The 21516-nt window shown below is 55.2% G+C and overlaps 5 protein-coding genes across 5 annotated transcripts; 4 read left to right on the forward strand and 1 right to left on the reverse strand.

Moving 5' to 3' along the window:
* Positions 1-1382: 1382 nt before the first annotated feature.
* On the forward strand, positions 1383-2989 carry J7T55_010800 (cysteine sulfinic acid decarboxylase; the record flags this gene model as incomplete). The annotated part of the gene is made up of 2 exons (XM_053130906.1): positions 1383-1442; positions 1505-2989. The coding sequence occupies 2 exons, from the start codon at positions 1383-1385 to the stop codon at positions 2987-2989; spliced, it is 1545 nt and encodes a 514-aa protein (XP_052991081.1).
* A 268-nt stretch (positions 2990-3257) lies between these two features.
* Positions 3258-5459, forward strand: J7T55_010801 (uncharacterized protein; the record flags this gene model as incomplete). The annotated part of the gene is made up of 1 exon (XM_053130908.1): positions 3258-5459. The coding sequence occupies one exon, from the start codon at positions 3258-3260 to the stop codon at positions 5457-5459; it is 2202 nt and encodes a 733-aa protein (XP_052991082.1).
* A 1370-nt stretch (positions 5460-6829) lies between these two features.
* Positions 6830-9140, forward strand: J7T55_010802 (uncharacterized protein; the record flags this gene model as incomplete). The annotated part of the gene is made up of 4 exons (XM_053130909.1): positions 6830-7125; positions 7247-7306; positions 7375-8720; positions 9010-9140. 4 exons carry the CDS (start codon positions 6830-6832, stop codon positions 9138-9140), a joined length of 1833 nt encoding a protein of 610 aa, XP_052991083.1.
* A 295-nt stretch (positions 9141-9435) lies between these two features.
* Positions 9436-10455, forward strand: J7T55_010803 (uncharacterized protein; the record flags this gene model as incomplete). The annotated part of the gene is made up of 1 exon (XM_053130910.1): positions 9436-10455. The coding sequence occupies one exon, from the start codon at positions 9436-9438 to the stop codon at positions 10453-10455; it is 1020 nt and encodes a 339-aa protein (XP_052991084.1).
* Positions 10456-12101: 1646 nt separating this feature from the next.
* J7T55_010804 (uncharacterized protein) lies at positions 12102-13774 on the reverse strand (the record flags this gene model as incomplete). Its single annotated transcript, XM_053130911.1, has 2 exons — positions 12102-13652; positions 13709-13774. 2 exons carry the CDS (start codon positions 13772-13774, stop codon positions 12102-12104), a joined length of 1617 nt encoding a protein of 538 aa, XP_052991085.1.
* Positions 13775-21516: the final 7742 nt, after the last annotated feature.

A 21516-nucleotide genomic window follows, 5' to 3' on the forward strand; every position in this document is an offset into this window, starting at 1 on the left:
CTCGCAGCGATCCAACCAGTCGACATCGTCTCAACCTCAGCCGTCCCCTTCCGATTTGCTGTCCCGATGCTTTCGCTACACCCTAGCTGCCACCTGCTACAGGCAATGCCATGCGTATGCGGGATGGCGGGGTAGGTGTGCAGAATCTGTTACCCCTATTTTGGTGGTGTTATTCATTTGATTTCGATTTCGATTTCGACTTCGATTTCTGGAGGGCTCTGCAGCGTGTATCAAATAAGGCACCGTTGCCCCATACTGCAAGGGGCATGGATCGACGGTCAGGCTCTCACAGGACTCCATTCCCCTTTATTAGACTACATAGTAGCACACGCTACCGGGCGCGATACTATCTCGTTGAAAGGGATTAGCCCTCCGCACAACCTGGAAAGAACCACGTCGTTCCCACGTGTGGCAGGGGACTCTCGAGCCGCCCGCGCCACGCCGATACACCTTAAAACTGTGCACAGTAGCGGCCGTTGGGGGACAAGCATCGCCGGCGCACTTGATTGAGGCTTGTCATGCCTGTCTGGTAGGCTATCTACCAGTCTATCTGTATCTAGATGCCCAGTCGGTCTGCCACCACCCCTCTCTGCCATGTTAGCGTGAAACCATCCCCTCGACGTGCGTGGTGGTTCATGTAGTGTAGATAGACTAGACCACGCAGCAGCACAAAGAGGGGCAACGGATGTGGCAGAAGTTCGTCCCATATCGACCGTTTCAAAACAGAGCCGCCAATACTATCTTCTGGTGGCGTCCACCGCACCCGATCAATCATTCACCGGTCGCTTTCTGGTGTCCTACATGTCGAACGTTGGGGGCTTTTCCATGAAACCATTGGCGGCCACTTGACGAGAGCGAGAACGCAATCGATCCAGTAGCTTGGCAGGAGACAGATGGCCAAGTGGTGGTGAATATTTGTGCTATTCTCGGCGGCCTTTCTCCTCCAGAACCAGTTCAAGAGAAGGCTTGGGGGGGAGGGTCCCAACCAAAACCTCAGGGTTGGGAATCCCCCCCCCCCGACAGAGGAGAAGAGAAGTCCTCTCACAGATCTTCAGATATTGAGCGTGACATGTTGGACACACCAGAGTTACGCTGTTGGATGTTGATGGCAGAAAGAGACGAGAGTCTCCTACTTAGAGGATGACTATCTCAAAATGTCCTAACCCCCAGAATGAGACATTTTCATAGCTACTGAAGGATCACTGAGTCCTTCATTTTGGGGGGTCGTCTGGACGCCAAAGCCGCCTCCGATACAGGACCTGATTTGCAATCGCTGACATCTTAGCCGGCCAGACGAGCAGGATTTGTGACTCGACTAAAAAATCGTCAATACTTGATTTTCGGAAGCTGTGTAGCAACCGGATTCTCAGCACTTTCTTGAGATGGATTGGGACAGTCAACAGCCCCTCATTGGGGCTGGTCGAGCAGACGAGGTTGCGGAAGTAAGCCCAGACTTCAGTCACCTCCAACGCGACCACAGCAGACCTTCACTGACACAACCCAGCTCATCGACGCGGTCAAATCTCTCATAGTCCCATTTGTCAGAGAAGCAGATGATAATGCAACCATCAGGGCCACAGGAGGAGACCCCCAGGCCACATCACAGCCTGCCAACGCTCTCATCCGCGGCGACCTGGTCCCCGCCAAAGACCTTCACCAACACCTACGTGATATCCTCCCCGCAGGCGAGGGGCTGGGAAAGGACGGCTTGACCGCGGCCATCTCGCAGATTCTCAATTTCAGCGTCAACACCTGGGACCAGGGCTTCCTGGACAAGCTCTACAGCTCAACCAATGCCGTCGGTGTCGTCACAGAGATGCTCTTGGCAGCGCTGAACACCAACCTGCACGTCTACTCTGTTTCGCCCGCTCTCACCATCATCGAGAAGATTACTGCTAAGAAATTGGCCGGACTTTTTGGCTTTGATGGGCCGCATGCTGGTGGTGTCACTATCTCGGGAGGCAGTGCGTCGAACATGACATCCCTTGTTATCGCCCGGTCTACGCTCTATCCTAACACCAAGGCCTGTGGCAATGGTGTGTACGAGTTTGTCCTCTTCACCAGCGAGCACGGCCACTATTCAGTTGAGAAGGCTGCCATGACGTGCGGCATTGGCAAGAGCAACGTCTGGCTGGTTCCGGTGGACAGGGCGGGGCGCATGATCCCCGCGCGCCTCGCAGCCATGGTCCAACAAGCACGCAAGCAGGGCTTCACGCCTCTCTACGTGAATGCCACGGCCGGATCTACAGTTCTTGGATCGTACGATCCCCTGGAGGAGATCTCCGCTATTTGCAGAGCCGAGGGATTGTGGATGCACGTGGACGCGTCCTGGGGCGGGCCCGTCGCCTTCTCCTCGCAGCACCGCCACAAGCTCCAGGGCGCACACCTCGCCAACTCGGTGACGGTCAACCCGCACAAGATGATGAACACGCCCGTCACCTGCTCCTTCCTGCTGGGCCCGGACATGCGCGTGTTCCACAAGGCCAACAAGACCGACGCCGACTATCTCTTCCACGGCGATGGTGGCGACGACGAGGAGATCTATGACCTGGCAGACCTGACGCTGCAGTGCGGGCGCCGAGGCGACAGTCTCAAGCTAGCACTGAGCTGGGTGTATTACGGGCCTAATGGCTTTGAGAGGCAGGTCGACCATGCCTTTGAGATGGCCGCGTTCCTGGCCACGGAAATTGGGACCAGGGACGGCTTCACATTGGTCTCGGAGACCCCGCCGCCATGTCTGCAGGTCTGTTTTGCCTACAAGGCTACGGACGTAGCGGAGGAGAACACGAAGAGGACGGCCGAGATGGTCAGGAGGCTGAAGGGCCGGGGCTTCATGATTGACTACGCCGCCTTCAACGGCTCGAGGAGTGATGTACCGAAGGGGAGCTTCTTCAGGGTTGTGGTCAATGTACAGACGCGAAGAGAGACGTTGATCGGGCTGATCACGGCCTTGGAGGCAATTGGTCGCGACGTTGAGTCTGGATCATGACCTAAACAGGCCTGCTAGGCTATACAGTGCAAGATTGGTAACGAGGGACGAAGGGACGCATCATAGAGGGAAAAGGTAGAATAGACTTACAGCATCAATGTTCGAAGGAATCTGAGGGGAGCCATCTCAGCATGAACCCCCCCCCCCCAATTCTAGGGTTACGATAGCGATAACGATAAGACCCTAGGATCAAAAAGTTTCGATAATTGTAGCCGCTCCAAACCTTAGTTCGCGCATTGCCTTTGCAACAATCCACAACACATCAAACATGGCCCGAGACAAGAAATCGAAGAGGCAGCTCATCCGCGACGAAAAGAAGGCCAAGAAGCGCCAACGCGAGCTCGAGAATGACGAGACGAAGCAAGAAAGGAAGCGCCAGCGCATCGAGGCGGCCGAGGGCGACGAGGACGCCCCCTTCAACGAGGATGGCTACAACGGTGGCGCGGAGCAACCGCAATACAATGGCGGAGGAGGTGGCTCAGGAGAACCAGAGCGCGAGTTTTTCGGCATGCTGACGGACGAGGAACAAGAATACTTCCGCAGCGCGGACGAGAAGCTCGAGACCAACGACTTCGAGTCCGACGAGGACAGAGGCTACTTCCTCCAGAGCATATATACCGAAGCAGTGGGCAAGGAGCTGAAGCTGGCGAGCAGCCAGTCTTGCTCGAGGCTGATGGAGAGGTTGATATTGTTGAGCAACACGAGGCAAAAGAAGCGGTTGTTTGAGGCCTTCACTGAGCATTTCGTCACGCTGGTCACGCATCGCTTCGCAAGTCACTGTTGTGAGAAGCTCTTCATACAGTCGGCCCCCGTTGTGACCCGGGAGTTGAGCGGCATGGTCGAAGAAGAGGAGCAGGCCGAGGAAGGCGAGGAGGGCGAGGGCGAACAGAAGGCAACCAAGGCGTCAATGGAGGAGCTATTCCTGTTCACCTTAGACGAGCTCGAGGCTCACCTGTCGTACTTGCTCTCCGACAGGTTTGGGTCGCATGCCCTCCGTGTGCTTCTTATGGTTCTTTCAGGCCGGCCGCTGGATCAGGTCTCGACCAAGTCATTACTGCAGAGCAAGAGGAAAGAGCACATTTCTGTGCAGGGCGGGCGAACCGAGACCGACGAGATGAACGGACAGGTCAGAGTTGTGCCAGAAACGTTTACTCTGGCCACGCAGAAGATCCTCGAGGACACGACTTCGTCAATGGACTCGACTGCTCTTCGAGTATTAGCGACACACCCGACAGGCAACCCTGTACTGCAATTAATGGTGGACCTGGACATATCCCTGAACGGCAAGGACAAGGAGAAGAGGGGCCAACTACTGCTTCTGAAGCTTCTCCCAGACGCACCCGAGAGCTTAAGCGATAACTCGACAGCCGCCTCGGACTTTGTCAACTCGATGATGTACGACCCAATTGGGTCAAGGCTGCTCGAGACGATTGTGACCCACGCACCAGCCAAGATCTTCAAAGCCCTTAACGCGAACTTCTTCAGCCCCAGGATACACACATATATGCGTAACGACATCGCCTGCTACCCAGCCATCAAAGCCCTGAACCGCATGGGCAAAGATGATGTCGCCGAGTCTGCACGGAAGATGGTGCCAGAGATACCGAAAATCGTCGCGGCAAAACGGTACAACGTCTTGAAGGCCCTCTTTGAGCGGTGTAATGTGCGGCAAGTGACTGAAGAACTTGAGGGATTGCTGGAGGCGGTGTGTGCTGCATACGACTCTACAAATGGCCTTAACCTTATCCCCAAGCTTTGCGGATTGGACAACGAATCTACCTCTAAAGACGATGACCCAGCGAAGAAATTCCAGCCATCATTGCAGACCGACAAGCAAAAAGCTGCCACCGTGTCACACGGCTGCCAGCTTGCCACTGCACTCCTTGGCATCCCCGGGGCGCCAGCGAGCACACTGCAGAACTCCATGCTGTCCCTATCCTCGGACCAGCTCGTGCACCTCGCGACGTCGACGACGCCGTCCATGATCGTCATCCGCACGGCGCTATCGTCGCCCGCACAGGTGCCCAACTTTCACAAGGCGGTGGTGACCAAGTTGGCGCCCCGTGTGATGGAGCTGGCGCATTCTCAGATAGGGCACAACGTGGTCAACGCGATCGTGGGGATCCCGTCCAAGGCTGCCGGTGGGCCGGAGGCGCAGGCGGGGGTGGTCCCGTTCCACCTCAAGGAGCGGATCATGACCACGCTGGGGGCGGGCGAGAAGGGCCTACGGGAGAGCTGGACGGGCAGGAGCGTATGGCGGACGTGGAAGGGCGACCAGTGGAAGTTCAGGCGGGGCGACTGGGTGCGGTTCGTCAAGGAAGTGGACCCCGAGGTGAAGCCCGAGGAGAAGCTGTGGAACCGGGTTGCGGAGAAGGAGAAAGCGAAGGCAAAGAAGGGCAAGAAGGACAAGTCCAGGGACAGACCGAGAGGCCAGGACGGTGAGGGTGATGATGATGGTAATAGGGAGTGAACGATGCCTCGCGTCTGATGATACCCAACTGAATAAGAGGCTGATATTAAAGCCAGCATCTGAGTTGAAGCCAGAAGGAGAAGGACGATGAATTCCCTCCGAGTGCCGAGTGAGGGAATTCATCAACCGCGTATCGCGCACTCAGGACGGTGATATGGGTCCCCCGCGGATATCCTCCAGCATACATGTATCCACATGCAGCAAACAAAGTTTGGACCCTGGGCTATAAATCTTATTGTAATACAGGATGCAAATTGAAGGACATGGCCGACGTGCCAGAAACAAAGCCGAGGTTCTGGTCCAATTCTTGCTCGCTACCGACGGCGTGGGACCAGATCAGAGGGAACCAATCTCTAGACGAGACCATCTCGAGAAAAGATGCGATATATCGCATGGCGGCGGCGTCAGCTGTGGAGCGTCGCACTGAAGCAGAAACCCAGAAACCCGACCTGCATTTCTCCAAGCTGGGGGGCAGAGGACGCGGCAGGGGGCCACATGGGGGTTGGCCAAGGCAAGGGTGGTTTCGTCTAGCAGGGCACTGGCAGGGCACTGGCAGGGGAACAGCAGGGGAGAGGGGGGGTAGTCACAATAGTCACAGTAGTCACAGTATAGTCACAGTAAGGCGTGATGGAGACTGTTGGAGGCTCCTGCCGAATGAGGCGGACTTGCTCGCCCTGCGGGAAATTATGGGTGCTGTCACACTCGGGTACCTCGGTATGAGCAGGGGGGTTTTGTCAACGGGCAGGGGCCAAGACTGGCAAGACTGGCGACTGGGCCAACTGCAGGCAACTACCTAAGGTAGATCAACCTGCTTCTGCGGCTGTTGCGACTACGACCTGCGCTACTCCTCCGTGCTAAGCTCCTTCCTGTAGGCGAGACACGGCGAGACGAGACGAAGACGACACACCACCACCACCAACTTGTTGAGTGAGAGTGCCACTCATTCATCGGCTTACTGCCATTCGCCCTCACCTTCACCCCCAGATTTCAGCCCTATACCATACATAACATACACTCATTCACTCACTCACTCAGCTGCCCTCATCTAACAACTGCTCTTGCTGCGTTTTGCCATGCCCTTCGCCCTTTGATGGCCCCCAAAGAGGCTCTGGGCTCCGGGATACCGCGACCTCCGACGCGACTCGCCCCTGACACACCCGCGCACACATATTGTTGAGTCTTGAGTGCCTCACATCTGCTTCGTCTACCACGCCACCTCGGCACCCTTGGACGAAGCAAACAAGACATTTATGTCCCGGATCCAGCCGGTCCCTCAGTTGATATTCTCGCCGGCTCTGGCTCCTGCATCCAGACTGCCGCATAGGCTGCATGCCCCCCTTTTCATGGCCGTCTGACAGCCACCCACCAACATGGAATGCGGCCCTGGATATGCAATCGCCTCTGCGGCCTTGCCGCCCATACAGCCAGTTCATCATGTGGCATGGGCCGAACGACCGGTGGTGACTACACCCTCTACCGATGGGACAACTCCCACCTCGGCCTCGTCCTCCTCAGATGGCCCGCCGCCTCATGACCCTCCCCCTGCCGCCCCTGCGCCCCTGGACTGGGAGGCGCATAAGCAGGTCATCAAGGACTTGTACATGGGTCAGAACCTCAATCTCAATGAAGTCGTCGAGAGGATGAAGGCATACAACTTTCATGCCACGTGAGCATAACCTCCTCTTCTCCATGTGCACGCTTGCATCTTTGTCAACACGGCATCACACCTTCCGCCTGCCAAGACCGCCTCGCTGTTTGAGCTGACCAACTGACCTTTTCGTGTCCAGTCCGAGAATGTACAAGGCCCAGTTTGCCAGATGGACATGGAGTAAATACAACTGCAAAAGGTACAGTCCCAGATGACTCATCCTATCATCGTGCTCTCCGAGACAGCGATACTAAGTCCTTCCATTAGGATGCGACGGGATCTGTCCTCTGGCAAAGCCATCGAGAAGTCGACCGGCAAGTCCTGTCACAGGGTCAAACGGCAACGGCCCGCCAAGCCAGCCAGGAAAAAGGACTGTGCCTCGTCGCAGAAAACCCAAGAGGCTTCTCCACCAGCGGAAATAGCCACGACTGCGCCAGCACCCATGATGCGCCGGTCACAATATCCCCAACTCAGCGTCCTTTCGTACCAAGTAGCCCACGCCGATGATGGCACTCGCTTCATGCAGTCTGTTCTCACTGATATCAGGAATCACGTCTATAGCTTCTTCTCGCGCAAGCCCGAATGGCAAAAGTCTTCTGGGACCGGTCTGATTTCCGCCTATAATTACGCCTTCTACGATTCGTTTCGCATCGCAATGGATAGCTTCGTCAAGAATGAGCATTTTAACGGTGGCGAGATCCTCCGCCAGGCCTTTGTTGAGGTTGAGGAGGCTTTGCAGACAGACTATTCCTCGACATTTTACTTTTTCTTCATCGACCTGCCCGATCTCTTTTTGCACTACGGAAGACACGACATTTTCGTGATCCTGCTTGCACATATCAACAGATTGACGGCCGTAGGCCTGCGGGACAAAATCATCGGGGCGGGCTTTGCCAGCCTGCATGCCCTAGCCGAATCGAACCCGGCATTTCTACGGCATTATATTGGCTGCGCATCAGGTCTCTGGTGTGATCTCCTGTCCGAGTTGCGAGGGCCTAGGGACCGCAGCACTTTGCTTGCAAGGAGAAATCACATACGGCATGCGCATGCCACGGATCCTCCGAGGGTCAAGGCACTTTGCGATGATTACGACCATCTTCTGGGCGAAGTTCAGAAGCATTGGGGCCCAGGACACACCGCTTCCAGACATATGGAGGACGTCGTCCTGCTGACACACCTCAATTATGACCACTTCACGAACGACTTCGCGGCGAGGAATGAGAGGCTGATTGAGAACGTGGAGAGAAAATATCAGCTCACCACTAGCGAGGCTTCTAGTCCCGTCACGCCTGAGTCAATCGAAAGCTCCAGTAGCGCTGGCGACGGGAAGCTTGAGAGATTACCTCTCGAGGCCTGGGATATGCTCGACCGAAATATCCGGTCCAACTGCTTCCACCGACTGGCGTCTTACTACATCCATCAAGGCGATGCGGGCCTGGCCGCTCTTTATGGCGCGAAGGCAAGGGAGGGATGGAAGACGGACTTCTGGCAGCTTGAGGTCGAGACCGCCTTAGTCAGCGCCGGAAGGCTGTTCGAGGCGGAGACGCTCCGGCGTTGTCGGCTTGAGGCGCAATACTTCGGAAAGCTGCTCGAAAATGATTGGACCGTTGCAGGTATGATACCCTCTCTGATTCTGGCCTCATTTGAATCCCAGCGATATCACATGAGCCACTCTTCCTGCTACGTACCTTGTTTTTCAATTATTGTGTTTTTATTTGCATTGCTTCAATCATGTCTGATTGTTGGCCGAAACCGAGTTCTAACAAACACAAAGCTGCTGAATTAGACTATTACCTCAATATCCGACCGTCCGTCATGAGAAATATGCCACCCACAACCGGTGGTTCTTGGGCACCAAGCTTGGGATATGGGAATATGCCTGGACTACGGGCTCTCTCGAAGAGCTCAAGATGAAATCGCTACAGAACGATAACCCAAGCATTTGGCCCAACTCCCTAGCCGCTGGTGGCATTACGAACCTTGATGTTCTCCGTGACCAGTCCACGGCACCGTTTGGTGCGCTACTAGACTGACACCAATACCAGTCACTTGCCCAGCAAGGTGTATGTCTGAGAGCACAAAATTCAAAAGATTCAAAAGATGCAATAAAATCTCAAGAATAAATTTGATGGGCTTCGCAAACTAAACATGTGAGACACTGCTGAGGCGTTCCATCTATCCTGGAACAAAAGAATCCACGCAAACAACTTCAAGATCTGACGCATGTTGAGCAAGCAGCTCTTTCAACGAACACAAATCTTCAAAGAGTCATAGAAGCGCCTCCAAGCACATTGTATAACCAAGCTACCACCACAACTTCAAGCAAAAATGGCGCCCAAACTCTCGAAAGGTCTCCGCTACCTCTTCACGATCTGCCTCTTGCCGCGACGATTTCCCCAGCCCGTCACGGACTACCCAAGCAGAGCAACGCCCGAAAGCACCGCCAGAATATGCAGATGCCAGTCCTGCCGGTGGTTTCCTTTTCACGTCCGTCAGCTTGAGCTCGACGGCGTTTCGCACACGAAGAGATACCCGCGCGAAGGCTTCAACGTGGTTTCGGCGTCCTTCAGCCTCAGAGCACATCAGTGGGAAGGGGCCATACCAAGCCAAGCGCCCCTCCAGAACCTCGCATCATTTAGCAACACTGTGTGCATTGCGCGCAGGAGCCACCAGTGGGAGGGGGCCACTCCAGGCCGAGTCTGGCCTCCTACGTCGAGTCTATTCAGCAACAGCGTGCATCTTATGCCCAGGAGCCACCAGTGGGAAGGGATCATCCCAAGCCAAGCCTGGTCCCCAGTGTCGGCCTTATTTAGCAGCACTGCTCGACTGACACCCAGGAGCCACCAGTGGGAGGGAGCACAAGATCTGGAAGAGGTGTGTCGTAGCGAAGTTGCTAGTCGCTCGGCCGAAGATACTCTCAGCATTCACAAAAGACAAGGAGACCATAAGCCTAATCAGTTGCCCCTGGTCGTTCCTTTGGTTCCTACCACGTTCTCGCCGTTCATAAACAGACCACATCGGCGGAGAGGAAATGCCGGCGCCATGCCGCGCTCTGGATACGACACAACTAATATGCGCGTGGCGTCGAACCCGCGATCGGCAGCCTTTGCTGGGGCGAGCGGCAACTCGAAGAACGAGAAGCCAGGGCGTGGTGGCAAACCCGGCGACGGGAAGAGCGGCGAAGATAGCGGCAAGGGGGGTGGCGGCGACGAGGGCTCTGAGAAGACGACCGAACAGAAGCCGGACCAGGGAAAGAAAGATGGGGAATCGATGACTGAAGAAGTCATCAAAAATATCGACCAGGTTCGCATCCCACTCGCAGGTCGTGGATGGACATTTTGGATCTGAGGCGTGTCGCGTCTCCCCTGCCGGTTGACCTCCCTCAGCTGTTCGTCAATCTGGCTGGAAAGTTTTATGGCTAGTGTTGGTATGGCGAGCATTTGGGGCACGATGGCATTTGACAGCCGGGTCAATGGCCGAGCGACGAGGGAGCGTCGCAAGTTGTTGGACGGACCTAGGGCACAGCGCACGCAGCAGGGCGAGAGGCTGCGAGTTACAGACTCATCAAGTCGCGTTTGCGAATGTCGCGACATCCACAGCTTTCAATGCACATTCAATCCAGAGTCAAATCACATACACCAACTTTGTTGCCAACAGAGGAATTAGACAAGTAGGCAGTGGCTGAACAGGAGCATGATGGGTTGACGACGGTGATGCTAGACCACCAAGGAGGACGATGATACTGTTAGACAAGACCCAGAATGGCACACCCAAATCTAGGGGGCCTGTATGTAGTTATGAGACTCTTGACAAGTTTAGCATGTATTTTGAAGCGGAAAGCCATCTCCAGTGCCTATTTAACTCTTGTTCCGGTTGCCTTATCTGTGCTCTCTGCTCGGGCGGGAAAGCTAGTCCGATGGTGAGGGGAAAGTGTCTCACAGTGTAACCATCTCAGAACGTTAGTATATACGCGTATACGTACGCACAACCCGTGTATCGCAAGCAGCTCAATTGCTCTGTTCCGAGCCTCATTACGGGCGGCGGGACGAGGCATCGACATTTGGAGCACCTTCCGGGCTTAGAGAATTTGGAACGAGAGCCTGGGTCCAGTGTACACCCGCGGTGCACACATCACTTCAGGGCTGGTCGGCCATGGGGTGAAGAGAGCGTGTCACTTCAAACGTTCTACAATTCACGCAGCCATGACGTTTCCGTGCGGCGCGGCATTATTGAAAAGAATGTCTTTTTTGATTGGAATCATCAAGGCGTGGGTATCCTATCCAATGTTCCACCTCCTAACCGTCCTCCGGCCGAGCGTGAAATGTGAATCAAATGATTATTATGTTCAAAAATCAGATTTTGCCAACACCGCTGATGCTTGACTTTTCCCCTACCATCAAGCAAACTACCCAACTGATGTGCCCCGTTAAATGCAACGCTTGTCCTTTTCGAATGCCCTAATAGGTTCGAATGCTGTTTTCTTCGCTACCACTTCGGGATGATTCGACATGAAATATTTCAAAAGAAGATAGAAGACCCCAGAAAGTTAATCATTACGAGCTCATACAGGTCGTCAAGTCCTGCTTGGCTCCTTCGGCTCCCAGGCCCGCGGCAAATGCTGGTCTCGGAAGATGCGAACAAGCCGGGGGAACAGGACCGTCTGGAAGACCGTTTCAGATGAATCGAGCCAGAAGAAACTGGGAATGAATACGACTGGATAGCCCGAGGGTATCTTCAAAGAACAGTTCCCCAACTCCATACGACCAATTAGATCGGATGCACCCAGACCGCTCGTTTTTGGATTTTTTTCTCTTTGGATTTTACTTTTTTTTTTGTTCTGGTTGAGTGTTCTTTTTGAGCTCTGATCCGTGAATTGTAGTGCCAATCGACCGACACTAGAGGTTCTGAATTGAACGATATCGTATGCCTGAGCTTCATGAATACCACCGCATGAGTGCGGAGAAGTGATAATTGTGGTTGAGATCATCAAGATGCTAATTTTCCACCTCCGACTGCGATGCGGGCATCTGAAGATACGAATCGAAGTCAAATTGATCGAAATTAGAGGTGGCGTTGAAGAAATCCGTAGTGAAGTCATCGGTATTGTAGAACTGCTGAAAATCGTTGCCGTCTAGGTTGCTCTCCTCAAGACAGTCGGGAAGAACCTGTGTTGCCGCATTGTCCGGAAGGTCTGCTGTCTCGAGCTTCACTGCTCCGAGTGGCTGGCTTTGCGTGTAAAGCTGAAGTGGGTCACTCTCGGAAAATGTCTGGTCGTCTACCGTAGTCTCTTTTTTAACCACATTGCTAACCGCTGTCTTCTCCAGCTTCGCATGTGGCGTTTGCTCCTTCTCGTTCTTCACCGCTGCCTGTGATTCCTTCTTTGGCCCGGGAGTTGGTTGAGTGTTCCGGCCGCGGGATTGTTTCCTCGCACGTAGCTCGCGCAAATCCCCGTGCTGCTGGAGTTGGAAAGGAGCTTGGGTAGCATTAGACCTGGTAGCAGCGGGGGACTGGCCGCCCGAAAAGAACCCGGCAAAGTCAGTGTCCTGGGGAAACATGCCGCGCAGGTTGCCTGGTAACTCGCTGGTGAAGCCAGTCCCATACGCCGGCTGAAGTGACCCAGGCGACAGCGGTGATGAATGTGATGCGCGGCGCTGAATGTTTTGGTTGTGTGGTGTCCCCATAGGAGCTGGCATTCCAGGGGACGGCATGCCTGAAACCTGTCGGAAAGCAGCTGGCATTGGTGGCGTCGACGAGGGCGACTGTGCCTCAGGAAAAGCTTCGCCGAAGCTTCGGCGTTGACCCGCCATTTGGGCGGCCTGAGGCGCCATCACGGGTGAGATGGACGATGTTCTGGAATGACCATTCGCGCTTATCTGAAGAGCGTCCAAGTTACCCATTGACATGCTTCTTTGGTGCATGGACATTTGCAAGCTCGGTGAAGGGAAGCCACTGTTGGAGATTATAGGATTGGCAGTGGCTGGGCTTCCGACATGGCTGTCGACAGGACTGGCGAGTGCGTTCTGGGGGCTGGGGTAGTGGAATGCAGGCTGGTGGGAAGGAGTTGTGGGTGGAAACGGCGCTGCGGTCGTCTGTGGCGAGGTCTGAACCTGTTGGGCGGAAGGGCCATTGGTTTGGAAGCCTCCAGCTGGACGACTGGAAAATCCACGAGGCCCGAAGAACTCGGCAAACTGGGCGTTTACATCGGCCTCTCTTTGGAGGTCCCTCTGCAGGTTGGGAAATCTGTCGTATGCTGCAGCTCTCGTGCCGAGGGTTGCGATAGCATAGGCCTGGAAACGTGGCATACTGGCCAGAATGTCGTTATTGTTGAGCAGGGCGGAGTATCTAGCGGGGAGGTCGTCCTCTTCCTCGTACATTTCCTCATTCAGCACGATCTGCTCGGAGACCTTGAGGGCTTTGCCGGTGCGTTGCTTGTGGATCTCGGAAGCAGCGTAGGCGGACTGCACGCGGGCTTCGAGGCTGCGGTCACCTCTCCGTGAGGCTGCGATGTACGCCCTCTCCTTGTTCTCCGAGGCGGTCCTCTCGCTCTAGATACAAATCAGATGAGCAGGCCTTGAATTATGGGACAAAGACCAATACACACCTGCCTGGGGACGCCCACATTGGGACCGGCACTCCCGGTTGACATACGGGAGCCCTTGGGAGGCATGTTGACGTTAGTAAGAGGAGCAGGCTCAGCCAAATAAGTGAGTCTGTCCAGGACTGAGGTGATGTTGAGGTGTGACGGTGACTCGGCGAAGTTCAATTATTGTAGTGGTGCGTGAGTTGGTTGTGTCACCTCGAACGTATCCGAATCGTCCAGGTTTGGTGTGTAAGTGTGTGTGTGTGTGTGTGTACTGTATATCCAGCTTGTGTAAGATAAAAACAGGAACGATGGGCTGAAAAGGTTGTAGGAATGTGGGTGGCGATCGAAGGATATAGAGCCAGGAGGTAGGTAATTAGACTACTGCCACTACATATGCCAGTTGTATCAGGGCGCAGGCGAGCAGCGAGGAGTAGGAGGAGGAGGCGACGTGAGGGTGAGGAGAAGGACGGACTGCCAGTTGAGCTAGCGAGCCGTAGAACCAATACCAGCGCCCACACGCACTTCTCTCTTTCTCTCTCTCCAGCTCCTCGCTACCCGCAGTCAGGAAGGCAGCAGGGGACCGGGGGAACTGACTCCCGTCCTCGTTGCTGCGGTTTCCCTACCGAGCCCGAGCTGCTGCCCCTGCCCCCATCGCCCACTACCCATTGCCCAGCCCAGTGCCCAGTGCCTATTCAGCCGAGCGTTAGCGTTACTGTAGCGTTTTTGTTGCGTTGCAGGGTTGCTCTTGCTCCAGAGTTGCTCTTGGGCTCGCTCTTGGGCTCGGCCTGCGGCTAACGGAATCGGGAAGTGTTTCTCCCCAGCTGCCACCTGCCCAGCCAGGTGCGCCTCCACGTCCCATGTCAGTGGCGTGGAACGACATTTACACTACAGTAGGTGTGCCTGTCTCCACCCCCTTCCTGTGTCAATTGGGCTGGTAGAGCGAAGCGAAGTAAGATGGATGCTGCTGATAAGGTCCACACTCCCGAACCTGTGTCTTAACAGGCTCCTGGATCTGGTTGAACAAGAAGCAGCACCGTCTCGTGGCTGAATCGCTTCACACGCATCAGAATCAGCGCCAGCACCAACACCCGTAAAAGGACTTGGACGCCCAGCCCAGATCCCTGCAGCGACTCGGCGCATCGGCAGGTGCCAGTGCGAGCAGTCTTTGCTGCATGGTACGTATCACAGCACAGGAGCGCAGCAGTGGGGGAAGTTGGGGTGGAGGGAAAGTGTTTTCGATCTTGGGTTTTGTCGATCCTGGTCCGATACGGCGGTTGGGAGGATGTGCAGATCGATCTCGATTTGCAGGGGCCACACGATGGGAATTGGTGAGCTGTTAGCTCGCGATCCTCGGGTCAAGTACCTAGTGCCTATGGAACACAGTACCCGTTTCCTGACCTGGTAAACCACTTCAGGTCCGCGTTCTCAGAAATCGAGCAGTTGGGTTCACCCTGCCGACAACCGACCGTGCTTCATCAACCTTTTCCCCCAGTCGTCTCAAGTGGGGGCTGATTAATGGCGCTCTCACTTTCGGGACGTAGTGATTTCGAAGCCCGCGAGGCGAGGGGAAGGGGAGGGGTTTGAGTAAAAAGGTGTGGGCAGTTGATCGTGGCTGTGGGACATGTCCACGTCCCCGCTTCGCTACAGTCAAGATCTCGTAAGTCACAGTAGACCATGAGGTTAAACTGTAGAGGGCAGCGGGATTGGGCCCTCTCGGTGAGGAGCTTCTGCATTCAGTATCAAATGAGTGTTGCCAATGGCAATGCTAATGCCAATGCCAATGCCAGGCCTGGGCCGGGACTTGGACCTGGACCTGGACCGGCAACAAGCGGGGTCCAGCTTGTGTCACTTTATTATCATTATTGCGAGGGCCCAAGCCATGGGCGTGCCGACAGTTTGAGGGCCCTGAATTCTGGCAACCGCAGGATTGGGGCCGTGGTGTCAGGGAGGTTGTTCGTTGGGCTGCACAACCCCCGCACTGCTGGCGTTCTATCGTAGTGCTCGCTGCAAGTGCGAGTAGTAAGCTTTATTGTCATATGTCCCTGGCCTCTTGTGTTCCGTTGCTCTGCGTTGTTGTTAGTGCCGGTGGCACTTGGCCAACCAGTCCCAGCGCAGCGGTTCGTTGGCGTTGGCCGCCGTCGTTGTGCGCTCCCTTGTGCTCGAGCTTGAGCTTGAGCTTGTGCCTGTGCCCTGTGCCTGCGCTTCTGCTTGTGATTGTGCTCTAGGCGGGGCGCTTGAGCAGTCACTCCACTCGACTGCACCCACTGATTCGCTTGGTCCAAGAGGGCCTGACTGGCCTGGCACCTGGATGGTCTTGTCCGGCTCGCTCCATCTTGCGAGCCAGTGGGCTTGACTGTTGGGCTGGGCTGATGAACTACTGGACAATGGGACAACATGACAAAAAAGAAAAAGAGCAAAAGCGAAGCCATCGCTTAACTGTTGATCCTCCAGGCCAAAAGCGTCAAGAAGAGCAGCGGCACGTTAGACGGTGGCGTGGACGGAACGGAGCGCTGGGACGCAGGACGGGATGGGGAGCAGGTTTGACGGAACAAACTGTCCGGGCAGCATGTGCTGGGGGTACAACCACAGTACTAGATCCGGGGAAGGTGCACTAACAGCGTCGCAAAGCACAGCAGGTGCGGCTCGCCGTGAACGAGAGAGGCGCTTTCCTTTTTACCACCTGGCCCCACAGTCCAGGCCCGGTTGGGAAAGCTCCTCGCACCTGCACTTCACATTTTTGGACGCAGCAAACAGCAGCCAGCAGGTAGCAAAGCAGCAGGCAGGCAGGGCAGGTTCGTAGCACGAAGGCAGGTTCGCATCCCACCCCACCCCCAGGCCACCCCATCGTGCCCTGCAGCTTGTCTCAGATGATGGAACTATGATGGGAAATTCTGGCCCAGTTCTGCATGTTCTGCCATTTCTGCCACCGCGATATGGGAAACATGCCACATGCCACGTCCTGCACGAGAATCCCATGACTGACCGACCCTTGGACCCTTGCGAGAACCGGCAAAACAGCATCGTAAACAGGAACAATAAGTAATAACATAAACAACTCCGAGGGGACTCGGCTCATCCACCACGTTGCACTCAACCCACCGCCAACCTGATCTCAGCTGCGCATCAGCCCCGCCAGTCCTGCTAGATGCCGTGGGCGGAGGCACACCACCACCACCGCAATCTTCAGCAGTCAGCCTCTCCGTATCTCTTCGGCCTTCATCAGCCAGCCAGCAATTCCGTCATAGCCTTACCAACCTACGGTGGCACATTGGTCTCATATCTATCTTCCTGTGCTGCCTGTCTACGCACTACTGTCAAACTCCCAAACTCCAACTGCCACAGCACATCCCGCTCGCCTCATCCGTCCCTCCATCAACTTGGGCCACCACGGGCCACCTCCTAACGGCCCCACCCCCCCTGGCAGCACCCCAGACCGCTTCAGTCCAAGTGTCGTGCTGGGGAAATTGTCTGGGCCCAGCTGTGCTCGGCTGGTTGGATGTGCAAGGCAGCAGAAGACAAGACGGGCCGCTGTGGTGTCACCTAGCATGTGTACCACCGCGTCAAGCAGCCGTGCTTGTGTCTGGCCACACACGCCAGCACGCACGCCAGCACATATGGGATTTCTCCAAAATCCCATCCCGGCCGACATGGCAATCTCGTCCCCCCAAGTATTGTTTCAACCTTCCCAATAGCCTACCAGCCAATCGCCGTGTCAAATTCGCCACATGCCGATCCCACCCTTATGATGTTCCAGCGGCACATACTCGCCCTTCTCGTCCCTTTAGTGAATTACTAATGTCTACCGTCACTTCCTCTAGGTTATGACCACGGCCGGATCGCCGGGGACTGTGCCACCGCCTGTCCGACTGACGCCGTAACGGGATGCCGATATTTCTCCATTATGAGAAATCTAGCAGCCGATGTTTTACCCTCCTGCTACTAATAGCCGACTTCTGCTTAGAAGGCCTTCTCTGATTACCAACATCACGGCACAGTACAGCACAGCTGCTAGTCCGCGACAGTGGCGTCTCGGCTGTCTCACAGCCCAGGATTCCATCCAGCTCCCCTAGGTGCTGCTGCTTTCGGCTACATCGCTCAGCAAGACCGCCGGAAGATTCGTCTGGTAAACCCAAAGTCTTGTCTGTCCTGTCTGTCGTGAGACGGCACTTTGCATTTAGCCATGCACTCCTCTTGATTGAACCCAGCAGTCATGCCAGCGGCGATGCGTTGATAACACCACGTACGCGTCCGTTGCAAACCCATCCCCAGCTCCGAATTCCATCCTCAAATTCCAGGACTGGCTCTGAAGTGCCCAAATCACCCTCCCCTCTCTCCCGGGGGAAAAAAACGGTTGCAATACTAGCACCACTTATCCTTGTCCTAAGTTGTGTTGCATTCCAGATGTACGATTTGTGGGGCTGAGCTCTTCCGGTCGCCGCTCTATCGACCCCAACTACGCCCACGTTGAGCGCCAGCTGCTCGTTCACAAGCCTCGCTACAAGGAATCGAACTCACAAGGGAGATTGGGACCCCTTTGTGAATCCACGCGTGGCTGTTCTCGGTCTTACAAGCAGAGCGGTACAGAGCAAGAGAAGAGAGCGGAAAGGCGCACAATTCCAATGCCGTTCTCAAAGCCGACTTCCAGCGATCCCAACCATACCGGTCTCTGAACATCAACATTACGGAAGTCCGCTGTCACCAACATTGGCTGGCAGGCTTACCGTCATACCGGTCTGCACCTTCGCAGGTCGCAATACTACCAGTCTTTAGGCTTAGCCCCGTGGGCCACAGGCCCCTGCCCCGCGGCTACCGCTAGTGGTTAAGCCCTAAGTCCGACATTTTGCTTCTAGAAAACAAAGGTCCCCTTCGTCCGCCAAGCTTTCGATCTATCATATGCATCGCGATCTCCCCATCCCTCCAATCGCAGCGATTCCGGTATGAGGAAGCTGCATAACCGGGAGACCCACTAGGACCAGCGCCTCCTGAAGCGTCAATCTGATGGCTTTACCTGGTTCGCGATTCGGCATCAGACTGGCTTTGTTACCGCACGCATCCCGTCTGGCCCTGACGCGCTGTCAGGTGCTTTCCAGACGAGCTCCACGTCATTTCGGAGGAATAAATCTCACACACCTACCACCGAAGGCGTGCCAACGCTTGAAACGCCCACGGGCCTATGATTCGACAGACCTACCCTGCGACAAGCGGCCCTGACGTGCGTTTATCGTCCATCCCGACTTTTCTTTTCTTTCAAATGACACGGTCCAGACAGTCGGTATTGAACCCTTTCTGCCGGGTAAACTTGCACGCACCTCCGTCGCCCCCACCACACTCTCAAGGGTCCGGAGCCGCGCTCGGACAACCTGGCGCTGGACCCTGAAGAGACAAGTGGGTGCATTGGTGAGAAGTAATCCTCACAAGCGGCTCAGAGTGCTTGAGCCAACGCCCTGCAGTTATTTCTCTCCTTTTTTGGAAAGAAGAAAATGACGTCGCATTACGTCCCTGTGCCTTGCACGGAGCTGGTTGCTCAAATTAATTTTGCACGGAGCTTGATTCTTGCTAGCGATGGTCTGCAATAGCATCTGTGAAATACTCACAGATCGAAACGACGAGTGGGGCCTCCTTTAGGATCACGGAGTCGATTGCTGCGCCCTCGATCTGCTTAGTAGCAGCAGGTCTCCAGATCGGAAAATTCACCCACAAGCCAGCTTGACCATGTCTGCCGTGAGGCGTCCACCCGTATTCTCACGATGCCCTTTTACTATGTACTGAGGCTATCGCAAGTGCCCTCAAACAGTTGCGTCACCTTCTCCTACACGCGTACCTCCGCCATCTCTTGGCCGGCGGTCCTAGTCGAACATATGGCGTGACAAGCTAGGAGCCGCCCGCGATCTGGGCGGTCTTTCTCAAAACGGCGCGTCTGATGGGCTTCCAACAATATATCCCGATCGCAAGCGCGCCCAGTGGATACACCTGCGCCGGTGAACATTCCGGAAGATGAGGTTATCTTCTACTTCTCAAATCGTTTGGCTCCACCCACCTAGCCCCAATATATGCTTGGCACGGACGACTTGATCGGCCCGGCTAAATACTGTTGCAGTCTCGTAGGCTGCAAAGGGGCTGCGAGAGTGTAGCCAAGCATACGATTAGTGTGTAGCCAATGAAGCCTGCTACGATCGGGAGTCGATCGAGTTTGAATGTGGACCAAGTGTCTCCGAGCTGAAGATTCTAGATTCAAATATGGCTTATTCAAGCTGGCTGGGGACTACGTAGACGGCAGTGTTATGTAAAAACGACGAGGACAGACACCGACACAAGCCGACCACTCCTCAGAGCGCCAGCTCTCAACTGAGGCTTGTCCGGCAGGTAATCGCAATTTATTGATCGTTGAGAGACAATGGATCAGCTCTTCTCTGCTGTGTTTGCGGTTTCCACGTTTCAAAAGTTCGCAATGAATTTTTCATTGCACTCGACAAGCCTGCATGTCCTGGTGGGTCTCAACGTTCTGTAATTTGGTCATGAGCGAGCTGCTGACCATAAGCAGTCCGAGCTGGCCGAGATGTAAGGATGAGGACTCAGTGGGCGGGTCCACGATGGGACCTCGCCAAATACACTTCTTGATACGGTTCTGCTTTTTGGCATGTGAGAAAAAGTGCCTCACAAATAAGCATGTCCGCGGTGAACATCATCTGGTCCATGCTTGGCCAGAGGCAGACTTCTGTCACACAGGGGCTCGCTCTTTCTTCAGTGCTGGGTGAGGGAGCATTTGCCTTGCTTCTGTGTTGCCTCGGATCCCCACGATGGTCCCCCCGAGCTGAGACCAGCATTCATTCTCAGATGCGGTGTGTCATGGGTTGAGTCAACGTCGTGGGTCTACCACTTAGCATTTCATCCCGTTGGTTCCGAATCACAAGCGACTGGTCAGCAAAAGGCGCTTGCGATGCTGTCGAAAGCCCCTTCACAACATCATTTCTTGTTGCAGACTGGCTGTCTTGCCTTCCCGTGACCCGCATTCGGGGTCCACTGAGATAGTTGTGCCCCTTACGTGCTGTGAAGAGCTTCCTGGGCAGGACTGCCACCGGGGGAAAGGGGGGGGGGGGTATCATTAGGAGCTCGGGTCGGTGTGAAACATGATGAGGCGGACGCATAACCGCCTGGAAGTATAATTGTAGAGGCACTTCATATCCAAAGTACTCGGACACCGCCTAGCCTTTCCCCAAAATCAAAACAGTGTCGTGCCGTGCGCACTCTACCCGTCGTTGAGGCTCAGTGGGGGTCGAGGTGCTCCCTTCATTTGGCGCCGTGGCCGCTCGAGTTGTTGGCGCGAGCATCGCATGGGCACCGTAGCGGCCGGTTCCAGGTGCGTAGATGGATGACTCGTCTGTGCTGGGCCTGCAAGTCGTTCACTTTTGATTATTGAACACACCTACAGGGCCGAGGACATAAATGGGAGGCGTGCTCGCCCGGCGGCTCGGGCCCCGGGGAGAGAGCCATCGACACGTTCGGTCTCCCCATGAACTGTAGACGGCAATGCCTGGTCACATGGTGTCCCCGCTTCCCAAGTGTACACACAATGAGAAATACTGCCTCTTTCTGTGTGGAGGCTCAGTAGGGCGGGGATAGATGATCATGACTCCTCAGAAAGAAACGAAGACAGAACAGGAGCGACAGACTCACCACCAGAAAGGAAGAACAGAACCGCTCGAAGCTCACGCGCGACGGGGCATCATCACAGAAACGTTATTTAGAGGTTCATTGTAATCATATTCAAACCGCTGGCTGAGAGATCTACCAAATAGACCAGTATATAGAGATAGAGAGAGTCATCA

Source organism: Diaporthe amygdali, assembly GCF_026229845.1.
Source record: "Diaporthe amygdali strain CAA958 chromosome Unknown NODE_24_length_778219_cov_64_757418, whole genome shotgun sequence".
Classification (NCBI taxonomy): domain Eukaryota; kingdom Fungi; phylum Ascomycota; class Sordariomycetes; order Diaporthales; family Diaporthaceae; genus Diaporthe; species Diaporthe amygdali.